At 34.2% G+C, this 23,248-nt stretch overlaps 3 protein-coding genes across 3 annotated transcripts; 1 reads left to right on the top strand and 2 right to left on the bottom strand.

Moving 5' to 3' along the window:
- Positions 1-321: 321 nt before the first annotated feature.
- LOC133187200 (uncharacterized) lies at positions 322-3,626 on the bottom strand. Its single transcript, XM_061322562.1, has 5 exons — positions 3,539-3,626; positions 3,104-3,340; positions 2,322-2,439; positions 1,999-2,088; positions 322-1,223 (listed from the first exon to the last, which is right to left on the bottom strand). Exons 2-5 carry the CDS (start codon positions 3,332-3,334, stop codon positions 1,063-1,065), a joined length of 600 nt encoding a protein of 199 aa, XP_061178546.1. The 5' UTR covers positions 3,335-3,340; positions 3,539-3,626; the 3' UTR covers positions 322-1,062.
- On the top strand, positions 3,535-8,836 carry LOC133187201 (thioredoxin domain-containing protein 17-like). Its single transcript, XM_061322563.1, has 4 exons — positions 3,535-3,738; positions 4,508-4,589; positions 8,190-8,271; positions 8,747-8,836. The coding sequence occupies exons 1-4, from the start codon at positions 3,600-3,602 to the stop codon at positions 8,813-8,815; spliced, it is 372 nt and encodes a 123-aa protein (XP_061178547.1). The 5' UTR covers positions 3,535-3,599; the 3' UTR covers positions 8,816-8,836.
- Positions 8,837-11,841: 3,005 nt separating this feature from the next.
- On the bottom strand, positions 11,842-22,902 carry LOC133187202 (FMRFamide receptor-like). Its single transcript, XM_061322565.1, has 3 exons — positions 22,160-22,902; positions 21,939-21,990; positions 11,842-13,302 (listed from the first exon to the last, which is right to left on the bottom strand). The coding sequence occupies exon 3, from the start codon at positions 13,287-13,289 to the stop codon at positions 12,105-12,107; it is 1,185 nt and encodes a 394-aa protein (XP_061178549.1). The 5' UTR covers positions 13,290-13,302; positions 21,939-21,990; positions 22,160-22,902; the 3' UTR covers positions 11,842-12,104.
- Positions 22,903-23,248: the final 346 nt, after the last annotated feature.

Below are 23,248 nucleotides of genomic sequence, written 5' to 3' on the forward strand. Positions count from 1 at the left end.
GTCTGGTTAGTCTGGTTTCTCAACTAGACAGCTAAAGCTCTGCAGCTAATATTTCTTATAAAGCTGTATGCAATAAATTATCTATTTTTTTATCGTATATTTAACAATTAAATTAAAAATATTGGTTACAATTTTAATATTTTGAAAACCATTACATTTCAGATTAAAAGTTCGGACAGTGCTATGTTCTTCGATGATTAATAAATCTAATACAGAGTGAATAAAATATTTGGTTTACAATGTTTATCTTTTTTAGATTTCATTTAAATTTTAAATATCTCAATTACCCCCCCCCCCCCAAATCAATAAAAAATCAGTTACATGACTGAAATTATAAAACCCTGATCTTTATTAAGACCCAGTCTTTATAATCATGTGTTATATATGGGAGAGGAACTATTAAGTTGGTAGAACTTGTTTCTTATCCCTTTGATTGTCAATAAAATATGTTCAAAACAAAAACCCAGTCTTTCAATACTGTGTCAGTACTTTGATTTTATACCTTTCCGCTTCCATCCAGTTATTTAATAGTCATGAATTTCAAACCCCAGTAAGGGGTCTATTGTTTATTACACCTAGGCAACGGTGTTCTGTTAAATTTCCAGGAATGACTTTTATTGTCATACCTTTTCATGATTTCTAATATTTCTAAGACCACCAGGAGAGATGAAACCCTAATCTTTTCTCCCCATCCCTAAAATGTGGAATATAATAAACTGGTATGTGTCATTAGTAGAGATATGTACATACATACATGAATGCTCAAGTTTACGGAGTAATTACGTCTCAGTATGCCTAGCTAATGACCAGCTATGCACCAAGATGTGCATTTTCTAATTAATTATCAAAAACAGTAATTTGAGGGACACAGGGAATGATGACACAAGAAAGATATCACGCAGATACAATCAGTTAGCAGCTTGCCACGAAAGAACATTATTATTATCAAAACCTACATGTATATGAATGTGGAAATGAAATAACAATGATTAAAGTTCATAATCTGAATCGTTTTTATGAATGACATGAAACAAATAAAGTGGAAAAGAAAATTCGTCTAATCTAAGACTTCCGTAATTCAGAATTAAGTAATTTTCCAAAAACAGCGTTGTAAGGATGTGCGAATTTGGTTGCATCTCCTTTTTGATCCACCATATGTCTGTTCTCGTTGGCCCACTTAAAAAGGCTCCCTTCCATATTGTAGAAAGATAGATGGTCATTTCCTAGAGATGAGAATATAAATTGTCATCTGTTATTTCGAACACTGATAGAAAAAAAAAAATTTAAAAACTGGGTATGTTTTCATAATGTTCTATGTGCTTTCTTGCACAACATTTAAAAAGGAATATAATGCACTAAAATCAAATTTGTACTTCAAGAAATTGTATTATACATATTACACATGTAATAACCAAGAAAAAGACTGACATTTAACATTCAAAATTACTTAAGTTAATGTCCCTCAAATTAAATAAACGGCATAAATCTAAGAAGATAATACGGTTTTACTGGCTTAAACTTAATATTGTATAAAGAGAGCTTAATGTAACATTTCTCCCCGTGAAATCTAATTGAAAAGTAAAACCAATTTACTTTATATAAGAAGAGGAAATTAATGGTCCTCCGTGTTAAAATAATTTTGAAAAAAAAAGTTTAGATTGTTTTGTGGCTGTAGCTTTGCTGTTGATCAAATTTGAAACTCACTCAACGATATCTTAGTTGATATCATGTTGGATTGTAAGTGTATGATGTCGCATTGGTTTGAATACCCCCACCCCACCCCACCCCCCAAAAATAAAGCATCCTATATACCTTTTTGAAGAATGCTAGATTTCCTAGTTATATCAATCTTATTTCTTAACGTTTAACTTTAAACTTTAGTAATGTGAAGAAATATGTTGTTTTTTTTAACAATTACATAAACTTCATAAACAACAAATTTATCATTTTTGCCTTATTTGTAAGTTATATATTTTTAAGTATGGTTATTGATATTACCCATTGATTTATTGACGTAATCCTGCAATTTCTGTGCGACTAAAGCTGACCGATATCCAACAGAACAGTAACAAACCACATCCAAGAGGTCTGTCAAAAGAAAGTACCAATATTTCAAATTCTTCGTCTAAGGGCAAGAAAGCAAGGAACAATGGGTTATTTTTTTTTTATTCGTATTGGTAATATTAATATTAATGCTCGTGACAATGGACGAAACTCAAGGTTGTTTAGGTTTGTTACTAACACATGCGCATCATCTGCGTAGAGTGGGACATGCATGCAAGTTTCACTCAAATGACAGTAATGTAATGAATAATTGTTACCATTTGTTGATTTATCAATATCTGCAGCATGAAGGATCTCTTCTGGAGACGATTCGTAGTTAACACGGACAGCGCCATCTATGTGACTGATGTTATACTCATCTTCGGCTCTACAATCCTAACATAATATAGTTTCGTTAATTTATACGATCAATCTGTCTGATTAAACACCCCCCTTACCCCCCCCCCCCCAACCAAAGGAGGTCTGCTTAGATTTCTTTCCAAAAGAAGATGAATGTTTAGGTGTTTTCTAAACCAATTGAACAGAAATTGAGAATTCAAGTCGAATCAGCTATAAACCTTAAAATAAAACAAGTACACTGTACTACAACCGAACCCCAGACTGCCACAACTACCGTCTGTAATTACACACTTTACATGGGAACAGGCATCACAATTAAAATAAGAGCAATATTTCTTGAATTCGTATGACTGAATTTAAAAAAAAAATCAATATCTTACTAATATGATAGCTAACACAGACGTGTCGGTAATACTAGATTCTGATGTGAATTTTATGGTAGATCTAGAGATAGTATTATAACATTAAATGTATCTCTATTTGAAAACTTCAGAGAAGACTTTCAGTGCAGTGCATAAAACTTTCGAGCAGATAAAATGTATAACAAATTAAATATCTGTATATGTGAAAGATGAGTTAAACCCACTATCCCTCTTTTTTAACAAAATTGATCTAATATAATAAAGAAAACTTTGCTATTTTATTTTCAATAATTTGTTAAGCTAACATAGCTACATTGTACATGTATGTAAATTCTGACCAGGATTTTGACTCGAGATGCGGAGCTTTGTGTTTCCTGGAAGGTATGAGATCCCTGGGAGTTTTGGGATTCCTGGGAGCTTTGGGATTCCTGACTATTGTAAAGTCGCTTGAACAGCCATTGAGTACTAATGTTACGTGCACGAGGAAAGCGTTTACTTATAGAAGCAATAGTCAATCTCATCCCAATCCCAGGCTTAGAGGACTCCTCATCCTTCAGAGAATCAGCCATATCAGTCTAATAAAATAGAATAATTAAAATAGTTTGAATTAAGTGCATGTTTATGTCATTTATTAAGTTTTTTTAGCAACAGTTCTGTTTTAAGTGCATATATTGTGCAATCTCCGAAGTTGAACTTAAATATATAAAATATTTTCCCGGAATAGTATTTTCCGTCGTGCTCATTCCGCATTTCAATAGAAACGACACACCTACCGGGCTACTTTCTGTTTCACTTGTGGGGACTACTGTCTTTTCATCTCAAGTCCTTTGGAAAATGGTAAAAGAAATTCACGTTGAGGGTCTTGAGGCATACAAAAAGACAGTGAGTGAAAATCAAGGAAAGACGATATTTGCTCTGTTTTCAGGCTCCACAGATGATGACGGAAATAGCTGGTGTCCCGATTGTGTCGCAGGTACAATTATTTGTCCCGCTTCTGTCTGTTTCTTTAACAAACACCTTTCCTCGCATTGAAAATATTTCTATTCAATTTACTCCCAGCATTACAAATACACAATTAGTTTTTGTATTAATTAATGAAAATGAATAAAATTTGTAAACGCTGTATCCACAATAGGAAATTATTTTTCTCAGCTAAATAGCGACATGGAAAGCGTCGACTTGAATGTTCCGAATTATGTCGAAGTGTTAGATCCGCAAACTCGCTATACTAAACATCGGTGTTAAGTTTAGCGAGTATAAGACCGGATCTAACATTTGATTAGATTGTCAGTTTCGGTGAATCTCACAGGCACTTGGGGTATGGACCCCCCCCTTTCCATTTTTTTTTTCTTTTTAAATCTGGGGTCGAGTCACCTTTTTCCTATTTTTGTATTCTAATATGCATTGTATGTTATCAATAATGTAACTCTTTTGTCTCTATATGCTGTTTTTAAATATATCGTTTTCGACTGATACATAAAAGAGAGCTCTCTAGCTTTTATGTATCAGTCGAAAACGATATATTTAAAAACAGCATATAGAGACAAAAGAGTTACATTATTGATAACACACAGTGCATATAAGAATACAAAAATAGGAAAAAGGTGACTCGACCCCAGATTTAAAAAGAAAAAAAATAGAAGGGGGGGGGGTCCATACCCCAAGTGCCTGTGGTGAATCTTATTGTATTTTAACACTTCTATAACTGATGCTCAATGAAAACAATTTTACATATTTTCTAGCGGACCCTGTGGTGAAGAGAAATTTAAAACATGCGGGGGAGGATGCGGTCTTCATCCACTGTGGGGTGGGGGACAGGACTTTGTGAGTATTCCAACTTACTTCAAACTTTTTATGTTTTTGAAAGTGACAATTACGAGTGAATGTTTTGTTTTAAATTGTACTCTGTTTTTCTTTAGAATATTCCAATATCATAAATCACTATGATCTAATAATAATAATATTCTGCTGTTTTTCTTTTACATATATGGAGACTCTCTCTCTCTCTCTCTCTCTCTCTCTCTCTCTCTCTCTCTCTCTCTCTCTCTCTCCACACACACAAACACACTCACACACACTCACAAACATTTATTCTGGTCTTAAAGAATTTTTTACGTATGTCGGGAATCACCTAGTCATGTTTTGTGATTTGATTCTTGTCTAACGAGTTACATGTTTTTCTTCTCTGTGACTAAGCCTTCGACAAAGCCATGGAAGATATGTGGTTGTGGGAAAATTTATACCCTGTAAGAAAACAGGATTTTTTTTCAATTATATGTTTAACACCCCCAACCCCTTCTGTTTTTTTTTTTACATTTCATTCGATTGCCTTTACGCTACATAGCAAGTTACAATATTATGCTGATGAAAATAGCCAAATTTAATAACGCCCTAATACAATAAAAACGAAAGTGCATTTTTATGTCATTCAAAAATAAGGTTAAATCCAAGCATACCTACTAATTCAATAAAATGCATATTATAACAGTAATGATGTCTTTTTTCAGACACATCATAGAAAATATTTTCTTTGATTTTAATTTTCTTTCCATAGATTTAAAGAAATAGACTTCATGTTCTCTCGTAGTACAATGAATATGGAACATTTAAACATTCATGAATGTTTACAATGATTTTATTATCAAACACATTTGAAATTTTGGTTTCCATATGCTACGAGGGTTGTCCCAGAAAAGCACGAACTTTTTGAATATTTCAAAAACTATTCGACCAAAATAAATAATTTTTTGTACCTTGTTGGGAAATGAAATTTTTGCTATTTTGACAAATTATTATTAAGTTTTGAAGTCATGTGCATGTAAAAATAGCTTTTAAATAGCTTTTAAATGGTGTCAAATATCGGTGCTCGGCGCAAGGCAATTTTTCGAGTTTTAGAAATAGCATTGTCAGAGAAGTTTCCTTTATTACCAGGTTATAGGGAAATATAATGTGAAAAAAAAACTACCTCCATAAAATTACTATGATCTGAAGTACTCATGTATAAAAAATTAATTTAGCGTCACAAATGACTAAAATATGACTTTAGATGCAAAAACACCTTTACTTCGATATTGTCAAAAATAATGACGTCGGGCGAGAATGCGGAGCACCAAATTATCAAGCAGTACTGTTGAGCGGGATATGACTCCTGTCCATACGGGAAAAAGATATGTAAACGATGGAACGACACAAACATATATCTCGGACACAGATTTATACCTAGTTAAGAGGTTCGAGGATGGCTTGACTGGTTATTCGACGGAAGAAGCGTTTGGTAGACCATCAAACTGAAATGTCAAAAGCTGGACGTCATATATACATGGCGACGGCCGTAACTGAGAGAGCAGTTAGGTAAACTTATGACCTGGATTGGAAAATTGTTAAAGTTTATTAAAAGAATTAATTCCACGATCTTTTGGAAACGCAAATCAATATCTGTGATGGATGACTTGATAACTAAAAGAAAATTAAATGCATTGTCGAATTTATGCTTCAAACGAATTTTATTAGACGCACGATTCCATGATAAATTCACAAACGCCACGAGTTACGTTTTGACGTCGTCAGTGTTGCGCCGACAGCTATTTTACAAGATTCGTTAACCTGAGAGAAAAATGTTATTTATAGAGATATTTTATTGAAATTTTCATGCATTATTCAAAAAATGTTGATTATGGTGTATGCCAATTTTTAACTTCTTAGTCATGGCCGTAGGAACGGGGGGGGGGGGCACGGGGAGGGGGGCGTGCCCCCCCCCCCTAATAATTTTGCCGATATATAGTTTACTATAGAAAACATACCTACTATATGCTTGTGCCCCCTCAATAAAAACGTCTGATGACCTTTTTTTTTTTTTTTGCTCGTCAAGGAATTTTTGGTAGTTGATAGTGCCCCCTCAATTGAAAATGTATAGCTGTGCCCCCCAAACTGAAACTGCTTCCTACGGGCCTGTTAGTATTAGTAAAACGAAAGATATTGAAAATGTTATCGTTTTTCTGGGACAACCCTCGTACATGTATTGGTTAGCATGCACCGCCAAGGTGTGTTTGATGTGTGTTTACAGCTGATTTTATTTGAATAATTGTATTTTCACAGTTACTTGACGTCATATTTTTATCTTGTCGAAAATTAATAACCTCCTACCTGAAAAATGTGGATTTTTTTTAATCAGAACAACAAAAAATGACGTCAAATGCCTTTGTTATCTGTGTCAAATAAAACTGTCAGATACATGTACCCCAGGAGCTAGTACTTAACATATTACTCAGTACGTGATCCCTATAATACAAATAGTCAGATTGTCAGTTACTGCCTTAATATGCTGCATTTTAGCAATCCGACAAGTTACTTGAGAAATATCATGTAAATTTTGCATTTACCTCCACTCAGTAAATTCAAAATTTACTACATGATTTTTTTTATCACAAGTATATAATCTGTATTAAAAGAACTAAAGATTTGTCGGTTTTACTCCGAAACATTACAAGGTCATGATATATTTTTTTTTCTATTAACATTGCGACATTTAAGCCCGGACACGAGAAAGTCTGGACTTTCCGCTACCCTTTCTGAAAGACATAATTTAAAATTTTTGCTGGATTTTGGGGGATTTTTTATTATGTTCACATCTTGTCAACCTTAACTTTCACAGTGTAGTAATTTTCTAGAAAAAATTCTCCCAAACATAAAAATCCCAAGGGAGAATGGAGGGATTTTTCAAACAACCTCAAATCCTACAAAAATCCCATGGGAGAAATAATCCTGTGCATGGGATAATTTGTCACATGTGGGAAAAAAATCCATTGACATGTAAAATGGGATTATTTTTCCCATAGGACAAGAAATCCCACTAAATGAAGAAACCAATTTCTTTTCCTTTTTTTTTAACACTGATTTAACAACACTTGAACGTCAATAGATCTAATAACAATGTTGTTAAAGGAACATGTTTGCAATGAACCATCTCATACATATGTTTAATTGTTTTACATGCATATGACGTCTCGATTTTGTTATAAAACACACACAGGTGCTTGTGGACTGGAACTCTACCCTCCCTGCAATATAAACACTTTGGGTCTAGGAATCTTTTTGCTTGTTTTTTTTTCAATAAGTTATTCTTCTAGCACAATGTGTTCAATATGAAAAGTAAAAAAAAAAATAACGTAAAATAACGCGGTATTTATGATTTTCTCATATTACAGATAGAGTAGACCTTATATTAAAATTTATCTAATTGCTGACATCCGCTGCAGAAGTAAATGCGTTGAAGATAAATTTAAAGAATCTTAATATCCTTAATATTTCCCTCTTTATTTTATAAACATGACGGTTCAATTCTTCCATATTAATATACATGTCATATTTTTGCAAACGCACTGCTTTTCTGTCACAGAAACACTACAGTTCCCTTTTGTCTTTCAGTTGGAAAGACCAATCAAACGCCTTCAGAAAAGAACCTGGATTAGAACTAAAAAGTGTCCCCACACTACTGCGGGTCGGACAGGTAAGGCCATTTCAATTTTTTTAATCTGTTTAGCGTCCACCTTTCATAAACTTACCTACCTATTCACAAAAAACGCACAAACCGAAAAATGCTACCCCGTCCATTCTTTGCAATTTCATTAAAAGTGTGAAATCTCAGTAGGCGGAGACGTGTATATTTTATTTCTGAAATAAAATATGCAAAAAGTCGTCATGTTGTAGATTTTATATAAGAAATATGTCAGAAAGGACACATCTGTCAACAGTGACATGTCAATGACGTATGCTGTATATTTTACTCATCAAAACTAAGATTGGCATGCAAAATAATCAGATTATTTATTTTAATTGCATGGTCAACAACTCCCGATATCAAAACTGCCGATGAAAAAAACCTATATAAAATTCTTCCATGCTGTGAGATTTGAAATCGTATCCGAATTTGGTGTATGAAATATTCAATTGATTTAAGATAATTATTTATTTTTTCTACGTAGAAACAACGACTGGAAGAAGGACAATGTGCAAAAGATGACCTTGTGCAAATGTTGTTTTCTGACGAATAAAACAGATTTCACAACCCTTTATATCAGCAAGCTTTTTATACTCAGTGCAGGTGTCTTCAAAATGCGGAATCTTAGTTAATATAGATCAGAAGTCTGCTCTTTTTTACCGGTCACAACATACAAAAATGCATTATTATTAATAGTAAATATTGGATACTCAAGAATCATGCACTCAGTTTCTGTTTAACAGTACTACTACAGTTCGAATAGGCCCTTTGGACGATACTGGTGTCTCGGTCTGAAACAGAGTGTATTATAGAAAAGGGTAATACATGTATTATTATTTTCTATAAATTTGTGGAAGATTAAATTAGAATTTCATCAATTGATTATGAAATCCTTGAATAAAAAGATGAAAACAATGAATGAAGATCGATTTCATAAATCCTTAAAACAATACAAATCGTGAAGAGGGTAAAAACACCAACCCCCAGAAACCCAGAGGTAGGATCAGGTGCCTAGGAGGAGTAAGCATCCCCTGTCGACCTTTCAAAACTGTCGTGAGCCCAACCTCTGTATTGATCAGGTAAACGAAGTAATCCGTAGTCAAAAGGAGATGGGTGAACATGACGAGCGATAAGCCTGTAGTGTGACAAACATGAAGACAAAAATTAAATTTCAATTATATAAAAATTTTCCTTGATATTTCGTCTAACATTAAAATATACTTTATGTAAAATCTCTACAATTTGCAAAAATCCCTCAAAGATTGAAATTATTTGTCTGTGAAATATTAGACACACACTAAAGCGGGCAAAAAGAGTCATTTTCTCATACTATAACACTATTTTTCGATATGAGTGGGTCTTCGCTCCACCTTTTTGGAAGTTAATCCTCAAACTTTGCATAAAAATATTCATTTTTTGGTTACCAAAAATATGGAGCAATGACCCACTATACCTTAAAAATATACTTTTATGACATAACATTCGCATCTTTTCGAGAAATACTTGAAGTCCATTAAGTCAAGGGTCATATCACAAACATGATTTAAATGCCACTATTTGTCAGGACTTGTGTAGTCTAGTGGTTAGGGTGCTAGTCTTGAAAGAAGATGATACTCAGGATTTTTATTGCTGGGGTTCGAACCCCACGAATACCACATTAATTTTTTTAATAAAAGAATAAATTTTGCCGAAAAAATTTTCCTCAAAAAAGTTTTGTTTATCACAATTTCATAAATTTCAATAATGAGAACTTTACTCTAAATATTAAATTCACAAACTGAACATGATTTTTATACTTCTGAAGCTATAGGCTTTTTGCACGCTATGTTCGCCCATCTCCTTTGTATATAAAAACAATTGCATAATGATTGAAAAATGAAATGACAAAACTATCCTTCATCAAAAAATGCGGCCTCGCAAGCCGTGTTACAGACCACTTGTTGCATTCTTTTTGTTTGTTTGTTTGGTTGTTTTTTTTTTGTTTTTTGTTTTTTTTTTTGTTTCTTGAATGAATGATTCCAGTAGAATAACTAGGGTCTGTTTTTAGGTGAACAGTTAGTTCCCAGTTACATTGATTTGGCCAATAATAAATTAATTTACACTTCCTATTCAAAATGACCAGTCCAGACATCAGTGTTATATACAACGGGTAACTAAGTGGAAATTTAGTAAGTAGAGCAGAACGATATTACGCAGTATTTTTAGTGGTGTGATAATACTGCGTTTTTATGCACGTACGAAAACACAGAGGAAAGTAATGGGATAAAAACCATAATTGAAAACTTTGTGTAAAAATTATCTCCCATGTTTAATGGTTTCATCACTCCCCTCAGCAGAGGGGATAGAAAACACACATGTTAAATCATATCCAATCAGAAATTATAGGAGATCCTATATATTGTATCGATAACGACCCTCTAATAAAACTTATGTCCAAATACCTGTATCTCACTTCCATTCTCAATGACCAACTGTAATGTAGGGCGCCGCCGCTAGAATTCCATGGGCATCGAAAGCAAGTTGTGTGATCAACTTGCCTAGATGGTCCAGCGGCCAAGAGCGCTGTTCCTGCACTGCTAGGAGACAGATTTCGCAGGTCATGAGTTCAACCCCGGGTTGGGGCGGGAGTGAGTATCCTTTCAATGTACTTTTTCCACTGATAATTTTCCAAGATATTCTTAATTTAAAATCATAGTACCATTAGATGTTCTTAGACAAAAAATCAGGACACATTACCAGCCTTGAATTCATAGATATCAAAATGTTTTTTTTTTAAGAAAAATTAACAAACACACTGTATACACTATATAGTTTTTGCTGGTATTTCCTTAACATTTTATTCAGAGGAGGTACAGCATTACCAGGTATCATAAAAATCGCACAAGTTTCAATTATTGGAACTCTTAAATTATACAGGAATAAGAAAAAAAGAAAAAAGTTCAAAACTACATTGCTCAAGTCCGAAAAGACTCCCATCCCCTAAAAAATTGTAGAACCTAACAAAACGCTCATATGAAAAAAAAACAAACAACATCAATGGATTACGATACAGTTGACACAAAATAGATGTAAGGCAACAGAGGAAGAGAATAAGATCAATCGTTTTAGAATGACAAATAAATCACAAAACCGGAGGCGTCGCCGGAAAATTGATATAACGTCATAAGATTAGCTGTCCAGCCCGGAAATTACAGACGATAATGACCAAAGCCTGCAGCATGATTCAGATTCTATACAGCAGAAGCCAAGCCACTTCATCCTCAAAGCTGTAGTTATTCACTAATCAGGGAACATAAAGACAGTTTGATCACATTTTTGCAATTGATCTCATGTTATTAATTACGCGTTATTCCTTCATTATACTGTGTTATATAATGTTTGTTTGCGGCAACTTAAATGAAATGAAATCTTCACTTTTTCTGATGAAATATATATATATAGCTAGTACATGTATATATAGATTCAGAGGTTTGTTGGATTATGAACACCCGTAATCCTGATTTGCGATCTGTACATATGCAAGAAAGCAATTTGTGACGTAATATTTTGTTAACCTGTGAATCATTTTTCACAGTAAAATCTTTAATGAATTAATAATAAAAGATAAAAAAAAATGTATTGGATAATTATCAAGCAAATACGTACTATTTGAAACGTACATATCAGCACGACATCTTTTTGTGCTTGAATACAATATACTCTCATAATATTTAATTGTTATAAATAAAAGTTTCACAGATGTCTTAGAAATTAAGTAGAATTGTACAACATTTGACACACATGATAAAGCAAGTTAAACAGATTGCGCTTTTGCGATTGGATGTTAGGTATAAGAGTAACTGCTATTTCAAGCCTTTACTTGACCTTGACAGCGTGCCTCGTTTTGAATGACACGATGACGTAGTAGTTGCGGTACTGCTACTGGCATATCTGGAGGACTTCCACGTGCTACTGGTTGATCCCCGTGACGTTTTATGTATCTTCCGCCATCTACAGAATACTTTAGCGAATGTCCTGCGAAATCTGCTACTGAAGTATGAATAAAGCAAAAAATTACCCGACGCGTTCATGATCACCAACAAATTACATATATTTCCAGATATAAGGATGAAAGTCATCTGAGATTTTAATAGATCATTGGCATCAAGATACGTCCGGTACATCAAAAGTACAGTCCAAGGCAGCTGACATAAAAGAAAAATCAGTACTACCGTAATCAACATGGTGGTCACCTTATGCTGTTCGCTCTGCTGTCGCGAGTTCTCTCCAACCACTGAGAAATTAGACAATTGATGTCTTCTTTTGCTGGCTTTCCACACAGATTTGATTAATACACTGTTGAAAACAAACAGGAAGACAAACGGAACAAAGGTAAAGAATGTGACGAACCACCAATAATAGCCAATTGAGTAAGACTCTGACTTTCCGAAAGATGTCTGTTCACATGAATAAGAAGTTGTTCCATTTGAAAATGATTCCACTATTTCCATTTCAAAAAACTCCGGGAAAGTGTTTACCAAGGAAACTCCAAAAACAAGGACTGACAATATCTTGGCTTTACCAACAGTGCACCATACTTTGCCACGCATGGGGTGACAAACTCCGATGTACCTTTCAATTGTGAAGGCGACGGTCAACCAAACGGCAGTATTCCCAAATAAATCCGAAAAAACTCGGGCACGGGGTACAAAATGAAAGGCTGATTTAGGCTGATCAGCAGTGTTGCAGTGAATGAAGGATAACGTTAGTGTAAAGATCAGGTAAAGCATATCGCACACAGCCAGGGCCGATAGGTACACGTTTGTAGAACTGCGCATCTTCCGGTTCCGTAAAACAATTATATTTAAGATGTTTCCTATTATTCCTGCGGTTGCGATGATAGGTATTAAGATTTGTTTCACAACTAGTCTTGTCACTTTGAGTGATTCGGCAGTTTTTTCTGAGAGCAAAGAAGTGCTTTGTTCATTTGTAGTGGCATTAAATGCCATTTCCGTTATGTTTGGCAATCCTGTTATAGAAGTAGTCATTACTGGAATAAATCTGCAATTAAAAAATCAAAATTCAATGAAATTACAGTTGTTTTGATAAAATAATGTGTGGATAGCAATTTTACGACATACTATATAGTACTATTCGTTTGTCACAAGAAAATACGTTATGTTGCTATATGGGTTTCAGGTGGTTAGAAATATATACAAGAAGTATTATACAAAATCAAAATAGGAAAAGTTTTATATGTTTTGAAACCTTCTTGAAAAACTGTGCAAAGGGTGAGACGTGTCTACGGTTGAAGTATGGTTAAGGTCTTATCGACAATATTATGTCGATGCTGCTCTCTTATGCACTGTTCCTTGCGCTCTGATTCACAACTACAGATCAGAACTCCACCGACCCACTCTCTGGGAGCACTGTCCGCTTCTAATTCTGAACAGCGGATTGAAAAGTGCAAAAAGATTCTTCTTTTTTTTTTAATCACTGCATTAAGTTCGCTACGGTCATAAACAATGTGTGAACACGGTAGAGATAGGGAAATCCCTTTACTAGTCAGTTTTATCATATAAACCCCCTAATCAATTACATTTTGTGAATGAAGTCTATTGATTTGAAATAAAGTTGTACAATCTGAAAGCCATTTTAGCCGTGATAATTTGTGTTGAGTCAGTGGTTTGACACCGGAGCCTGATCTACGACCACATTAGGATCTATGCTATCTTTATTCTTTCAGCTTCTTCCACCAACGCCAAATATTACATTTCGTAATCTGAGAGGACTTGCTTTCAAAGCTTTCGAAATTGGATAAGCGTCATTATTTTCAGATCATGGAATTTAGAAAATATAAAACAAGATTATAACTTTTATTTTATGTTCCATCAATTCAAAGAAAACTGAGTTACGCAGTTTGATTTCAGTCAGAAACGGCGTGGAACAAGGATTTCAACAAGGTTGATAAAAATTCTGTACTATGAAATATTTCTTATGTTACCAACAGTCTCCGACTAAGTACCAATCTAAAATGTATTTTTTGCAAAATATGTACTATGTTTCTGTTTACAAATATACGATATAAATTTGATTTTTACAATATATTTTTTTTATCATATCTTGAATACTAGAATTTGAAATACGGATCTAAATCAGATTCTGATAATGTGATTTTGTGTTGAGGCCATTTATTTGATATAATAAATAGCAACTTGTGTAAATGAAATATATTCAACATATTGTTTAAAAACAATATTTATACTACAAAAACTCAAATCATTAATTGTTTTATTCCAATATTTTACGTCGAAACATATAATAAAAAAAGATAGATTAACTTAAATATTTTTTGATTGGAAATAAAAAGCAGTGTTTATACATATTGTCAGATTTAAAAAGAATTTTAGAATTAAAATACAATGTAGATGTCTTTAAATGGATGGAATTTTTTTATTTAATTTATATGCCTGTACTGAATGGTGAAGTTGCATTTCCTAAAATGACTTGAGAAGACTTACGACTTGAAATAAATTTATTCGAATAAAAGAAAAAAAGCGTAATATGAGAAGACTATACTTGCTGTGACAGTATTTTTTTTTAATTGTTTGCCTCCATAGAACATGTCTAACGATAGTTTGGACCTTCAAGTGTGCTGACAAACAACGAGATGACGTGATCAGTTAGATTGCACCATCTAAACTCGGTGAAATTAATCCGATTTTCCTCTGCTTTTAAACGCTTGCTCTGGTGTGAAATGCATGTACACAGTTTGCTTCTTTATCTAACAATTGTAAATATAAGCATGTTACCGCCTACTAAAGATGCAAATTGTTGATGGATTTGTTATATGCAGTTGCTTTGTAGATATTCTCATACTTTTTCCGACAATTTTGGTTCTTTTTCTCATTTAAAAGAATAAAAACACTTTAATGAATTTCAACTCGATCGCATTCATGAAGCACAATATTTATGAAATTCCATTCAATTTAATTCAAAGGTACAATAAACGAAGCAATTGCCCCGATATGGAATAGATTAAACATCGTATTCAAGAAATATTTTGAAAAATGGGGGCTAATCAGGGAATCGTGAAGAAAAGTTATTGAGCCAAAATTCTGATGTTCTGTTTCTAATCTTTCCCTTCCCTTTCTTCTAAAAATGAATTTAGAGTACATGGCATATACATCTATTTTCATTATTAGTAATAATTAATACTATAGTTTTATATGTGTGTAAGAAATATTGATTTACAGAATAAGTTTCTTTTAACTGATATACTTGAAATGAAGGAGTAATAATTCAGAAAGATAGAAAAAGAGGGTGTTTTGTGAAAAAGTCTATTACTGAATTCACTAAATTTCTTAATTAGAAGGGGATTGCGTGGCAGTGCGCTCCCCAAAATCGATGGCGTTCCTATGAAACATCCGGGAATTAGATTTAGTTTCAGAGAAAAGTCATAAAAGAGCTAACTTTTAATCCACTTTTAATAAGACAAGCACCATGCTCAATATCATTCTTTTTGTTTCCAGACAAAACGGTTCTGTGTAAAAATTTCTTTCAAATTATGGGAGTCCAATGTAATTAAAACTGTGTGTAAAATTTGATGATTGATTATGATTTGAGGTATTGAAAATATATTAAGTCCTAAAGCTCTATAAGATAACGCCTGGTTTGAAATTAATTACTTTTTTCAAAGAAATGACAGTTTTTTAAAGCGATTCTTTCATAAGAATTCGAAATAAGTAATAGAAATGTTGTTTTTCTATGTTCTCACTGAAGACTAATCATACTGGGAATCTTATACAGATTCAAACTTTGTTGACAAATGATCTTCAACATTATCTCGAGTATTAAAGTTACATCATCATATGTTCCACAATCGGATATTACATCACCTTTTTTCCGTATCCTTTCTCTTGAGATGATTCAATTTTGCAGGAAGGGAAAAAAATGCCGCGACTCACCATAAATCTTTTCTTAAATAATGTATATTGTCTATTTAAAAAGGCATAAAATATTTATAGTGCATGTTTTTTATCATTTGAGAATAGATTAGGCAATAAGGCAATCATTATTTATTTATTTTTTATTTTATTTATTTATTTATTATTATTATTTTTTTTTTTTGGTATGATTACTCCGACCCACGTTTTTCAAGGTGTGTAGGTAGGTAATTATAAATACTTTGCTTTTTTAAAAAAAAATATAATCATCATAAAATTGACGGACTTAAATTTTTTATTGATTTTTCCATTATACACAGAACAAGTCAACTGGACAGATTTAGCATTGAAAAACTTTCAATCTAAATGCGTGTTAAAGAATGATAAATCTAAACTTTAAAAACATGGACAATTTTTATTTTTGCAAACAAAATGATATGATAAAACAAGAGGCCCAAGGGCCTTAACGGTCACCTGAGTATAAAACAACACTGTAAAGGATCCATGGAAGTACAAAACTAAATTAACTGATAGACAAAGCTATGTTGCCCAAGAATTTCAAAAATCTGGTAAAAATACCCTTGCTTATTGTAACGTGCCAGACCCGAGTGATCTCCTTGGGATCATACTTGGTTTTCCCAAGTCTTACAGGGATGATAATGAATGCAAAATATACAAATAGAATGGACACTTGCATATTGTGTAAGGTATTTAATATATACAGATATGTTTTTGTCACTTGCCTAGTGCTACAATTCAGTACACACAGACTTGGGTATACAACGTGGATATTTGCCACTTGTCACTAATTACAATAAGTCACCCTGGCTCTCTGTGAATCTTTGTTCAATTTGATAAAGTATCAAACAACATCCAGTCTCTTGTCAACCATGACTCTTCTACCAGTGACACTAACTTAGATCACCACAGTGTAAACATACTGTGTACAATTATAAATTTGCTGAATATATAGATAATCTTTATGTCAATCTTTTATACTGCTTTCCAGGCAAGAATCTGACTTTGAGCATACTTTGCTCATTTAAACCAAATATTCATTTTTTTTTTGTTTCTATATATATATATATATATATATATATATATATATATATAAAGCACATTTTACAACAACTCTTAAACTAACATAACTGCCCTAAGTGAAGAAATATTAATATAGAAAGCACAAAGATATTCACTTTTACAAGGATACCCACTTCCGCCCCAGCCCGGGGTTGAACTCTCGACCTACGGAATCTGTCTCCTAGCAGTACAGGAACAGCGCGCTAGACCGCTCGGCTATCTAGGCAAGTCAAAAAACTTGCTTTCGATGCCGATGGAATTCTCGCGGCGCTGCCCTACACTACACGGTCATTGAGAATGAAAGCGTTGTTCCTGTACTGCTAGGAGACAGATTCCGTAGGTCGAGAGTTCAACCCCGGGCTGGGGCGGAAGTGGGTATCCTTGTAAAACTGAATATCTTTGTGCTTTCTTTATTAATATTTCTTCATTTAGGGCAGTTATGTTAGTTTAAGAGTTGTTGTAAAATGTGCTTTATAAATAAAAATTAATTTCATTACAACGTGTATTGGTAACGATCCTCTAATAAAACTAATGTCCAAATAACTGTATCTCACTTTCATTCTCAATGACCGTGTAGTGTAGGGCAGCGCCGCGAGAATTCCATCGGCATCGAAAGCAAGTTTTTTGACTTGCCTAGATAGCCGAGCGGTCTAGCGCGCTGTTCCTGTACTGCTAGGAGACAGATTCCGTAGGTCGAGAGTTCAACCCCGGGCTGGGGCGGAAGTGGGTATCCTTGTAAAAGTGAATATCTTTGTGCTATATATATATATATATATATATATATATATATATATATATATATATATATATATATATAATATTCTTTCTTGTATTCTCATTCGATCAAATAACCTGTTAATTACATTATACACAAGGATTTCTTGATTAATAATATTAAGCGAAGGGGAGTAACTCTCATTTGCTTCACATCACAATTGTGACTGTACAAGACCTGTTTACCCAAATTGTTGTCTGTCAGTATTTTTTTAATAAGATTTGTCAGTGAGATTTGGCATTAGTCCGTAAGATTTCTCTTTTCATCTATTTTACATATATTATTAGAGAACAACTACATTTTTAATTACCAAAACATGGTTTAATAACAAAGATTAATATCACACCTTGCTTTCTTTTGAGGGGTTTCTGTCATTTTTTATACCACCGCGTTTTGGCAACCTGAAATCATTTAAGTGTTTGATTGATTGATTGTATGTTGTTTTACGTCCCATTCGAGAATTTTTCACTCATATAGAGACGTCACCATGTACCGGTGAAGGGCTTCAAATTTTGACCTTTACTCGGCACTCAGAGCATTGATCAGTAAGGAATCTTTATCGTGCCTACACTTGCCGTGACACGGGACCTCGGTTTTTAAGGACTCATCCGAAGGACCCGCAACTTTCACTTCAAAGTGCCGAACGCATGACGAAGGAACAGTTGCTACCCATTTTTTATCGACTTAGGTCAGTCGCGGCCGAGATTCGAACTCACGACCTCCCTATCACAGAGGGAGCGCTCTACCGACTGAGCTACCGTGAAATCTATCTCTTTTTTTAGCGATTAAAAAGCTTCAAACTGAGACAGATCATAACGAAAAACTAAATGCTAAAATAACAAAGAATGGATTTCTGATTATCCGTATTTTCATGATATCAAAACGTGAGACGTATTTTTGACTCAAAATCCGTAGAAAATACGGCGAAATCGTAAGAGTAAACAGGTCTGCTGTACTCTGCCTCCTAGATACCCAGAAGCACAGAAAAGGCACATTTACTTACAATTATATTTAATACATTTACATTGATATTATTGAATTTAGTTTGTTTGCTTGTATTCAGGGGCAGAGGAGAAGTTTTTCAAAGCATTAATGCATTTTGCTAATTAATCAATAGAACCCCACCCAAGCGCAAGACCCCCTGACCAAGGGACCACGACATTCACAATTTTGGAAGAGGCTCTCTTGCTCATCATAACTATGTACGTATTTAGTTTGTTTAAACGAATTAATACCAAGGGGCAGAGAAGATTTTCAAAGCATTAATTTATTTTCAGTATATAATAATACACCCCCCATGGAACCCCTGACCCAGGGGCCATGGAATTCACAATTTTGGAAGAGGCACTCTTGCTCATAATAACTATGTACTTAGTTCATCAGCTCAATACCCAGGAGCAGAGAAGATTTTCAAAGCATTAATTTATTTTCAGTATATAATAAATAAGCCCCCCCCCCCCACATGGAACCCCTGGCCCAGGGCCGGGCCATGAAATTCATATTTTTGGAAGAGGCACTCTTGCTCATCATAACTATGTACTTAATTCTTCGGCTTAATACCCAGGAGCAGAGAAGAAGATTTTCAAAGAATTAATGCATTTTCACTATATAATCATTAGAGCCCCGCCCTTACACCAGAACCCCTGACCCAGGGCCCATGAAATTCACAATTTTGGAAGAGACACTCTTGCTCATCATAACTATGTATTTGATTCATCGGCTTAATGCCCAGGAGCAGAGTAGAAGATTTTCAAAGAATTAATGCATTTTCACTATATAATCATTAGAGCCCCGCCCTAACACCAGAACCCCTGACCAAGGGACCACGAAATTCACAATTTTGGAAGAGACTCTCTTGCTCATCATAACTATGTACGTATTTAGTTTGTTTAAACGAATTAATACCAAGGGGCAGAGAAGATTTTCAAAGCATTAATTTATTTTCAGTATATAATAATACACCCTCCCATGGAACCCCTGACCCAGGGGCCATGGAATTCACAATTTTGGAAGAGGCACTCTTGCTCATAATAACTATGTACTTAGTTCATCAGCTCAATACCCAGGAGCAGAGAAGATTTTCAAAGCATTAATTTATTTTCAGTATATAATAAATAAGCCCCCCCCCCCCACATGGAACCCCTGACCCAGGGCCGGGCCATGAAATTCATATTTTTGGAAGAGGCACTCTTGCTCATCATAACTATGTACTTAATTCTTCGGCTTAATACCCAGGAGCAGAGAAGAAGATTTTCAAAGAATTAATGCATTTTCACTATATAATCATTAGAGCCCCGCCCTTACACCAGAACCCCTGACCCAGGGCCCATGAAATTCACAATTTTGGAAGAGACACTCTTGCTCATCATAACTGTGTACTTGATTCATCGGCTTAATGCCCAGGAGCAGAGTAGAAGATTTAATGCATTTTCACTATATAATCATTAGAGCCCCGCCCTAACACCAGAACCCCTGACCCAGGGGCCATGAAATTCAAAATTTTGGAAGAGGCACTCTTGCTCATCATAACTATGTACTTAGTTCATCAGCTAAATACCTAGGAGCAGAGGAGAAGGTTTTTAAAGAATTAATGCATTTTCAGTATATAATCATTAAAGCCCCACCCTAGTGCCAGAACCCCTGACCCTGGGGCCATGAAATTCACAATTTTGGTAGAGGGCTCAATGCTTATTACAATCATGCCAACAGTTTGACTGCTTGATGTCCAGGAGTAAAGAAGAAGATTTTTGAAGATTGCATTAAAATTGATGGTTTTAGCCCAACCCCTCAGGCCCCAGGGGGGCAGGGGCCATGAATTTCACAATTTTTACCCCCTTCACCCATAGATGCTAAATGTCAAAATTGGTTGAAATTGGTTCAGTGATTCCAGAGAAGAAGCTAAAAATGTTCAAAAGTTTACGGCCGACGAACGACAACAGACGAAAACAGATAGCAATAGTCACCTGAGAGACTCAGGTGACCTAATAAAATTCATTTATGACAAAATAAAGATTGGTTATGGGCTATTTTGGTTGGTTGGACTACATCAAACAAAATATACTTTTTTTTATTGTTGGCCTTACATTTAAAACCATATTTTAAATAGAATGGTTAAAGTTTCTTGTTCGATATTTCTTATGGAAGTGTCAAATACGAACTATGATTTATATAGACCGCGTTTCACGATAGCTGCGATACTGCTCTTTTGCAGAGAAAAAATGATATACTTTGGTGAAATATGACGTAAAAGTAATTGTTCAATATACGTCATTTATATTATTATCTGTCCACAAAAACTTCGCCAAACGTTATTAATTTGCCTTGCAAAAAGATATCGTGAAGGGGCTAATTATAATGTTTCGTTTATCATCTTTAGGGGACAAAAGACTGCATTCATAAGGAAAACGCGTAATTCGGTTTCATGCATGTTTTGTTCGAAGTTGGGAGAAAATATTCCATAAAAAGGACAGCAAATAGGCGGTTAATTGTATTTCCTGTAACGTCGACAGTGTCCTCACAGTTTTCCTTTTTCTCGTCAATGGGGGCGATTGGTTGTGAAATATTGCAGTAGTGCTAAAATGTCGTTCCTTCCCTTTCATTAAAACGGTAGATCTGTCGTCAATTAGTGGTCAACCGGATTCAGTGGATTCAAAGTGTCACTGAATGCGTCTGAACCATTCTATCTACCGTTTATATCCGTCTTGTCCGTTGTGTTAGACTAGGAAGCCGCGACCGTCAATTGCATCGCTGTGACAAGGTAATCCGTCCCTATCTATCTTGTAAAGACATCTGAGATCGGTCCCCGATGTGAAAAAATTACTCATATATTGAGCTTTCTTGACTATTTTAAGGATGAAAATTAAGTTAGATACAGGTAAAGTAAAAAAGTTACTCACCTATTAGTTTCGGTTACTGGTAATTATATTAATCAAATTCACATGTTACTTCCTGAAGCAACAAAATTGAATTTTTTATGACATCCATTTAACAGTTTAAAGGCAGAGACTGTACCAATATAGACTACTAGATAAAAAGCGAAGTTTTCTGACATTAAAGACGACATGTAGCAGAAGCCATTGAAAAAGGCTTGATAAATAAAACGCTAAAACAATCTCACCTCTTGTGTGAATTGTGTTTCTTGGCCACCGTTTGAATATAAACCACTCAAACTTCAAAAAATCCCGAATGACTTCGGGTCTGAATGGTAATTGTAGACGACTCTTGATTAAAGTTTTGGCAGTGGGTCTCTGTGACCAACTCTCTGTTCACTTTATCTAACTGGACCGCCGGATCACTGCCCTTACCAATTTATTGCTAGCGATTAATTACAACAAATCCTCATTTACATTGCCTGTCCCTCGTCACCCAATCTCATTTCTCTCCATCTTAGATTTGCCTTATTGCATTTAAATTTGTTGCAGACATACACGAATACCGATTTTTACGTCACAGGGCAACAACAGAAAAGATTAAACATGTTAAACTCACTTCCGCAATATTCTAATTTTTTCCTGAAAATACCAATGACCAGAGTTCGGAAATCGAATATATGTTCCTAAAAAATATCGCTTGTTTTGAAAACACACGCACACATACACACTTTTCACCTTTTGATACGGAGATTGGTTATTTTAAGCTACCACTACGGACACTTTCTAGGAATTTTCTTACTTATCTACAAGATACAACTCCTACAGTATATTCCCTAAGCAAGAAATAGCCTTCAGACACTGATTCGTCCAATACTTCTTCAAAGAACCAAATGGTTGGCTCGCCTCTGGTTCTAGAGTCGATGTTTATCGGTCAGTCATTTCAAGCCTCTAAAACCAATAGATTCTGCCTTATTGCCTTGTGTCAATAGAAGATGACAAATTACAAAGTACAAACTCAGTAGAAAGTCGGTAATATACTCGAAAGTCTCGATCGGCGAATACAAATTTATGTGGTGTTTATATTGCATAACACTTAGCTTTATATGACTCTCTCTCTCTCTCTCTCTATCTATCTATCTATCTATCTATCTATCTATCTATCTATATATATATATATATATATATATATATATATATATATATATATATATATATATATATATATATATATATATATATATATATATATATATATATATACTTGTCTTAAATTTAACTGTAGATAAAAAAAAAAACAAAAATATCAAAAGAGTACAGACAGGTCTCTTTTGACA

Source organism: Saccostrea echinata, unplaced genomic scaffold, assembly GCF_033153115.1.
Source record: "Saccostrea echinata isolate AGI-Se365-2 ecotype Australia unplaced genomic scaffold, CSIRO_AGI_Sech_v1 ptg000014l, whole genome shotgun sequence".
NCBI classification, from domain to species: domain Eukaryota; kingdom Metazoa; phylum Mollusca; class Bivalvia; order Ostreida; family Ostreidae; genus Saccostrea; species Saccostrea echinata.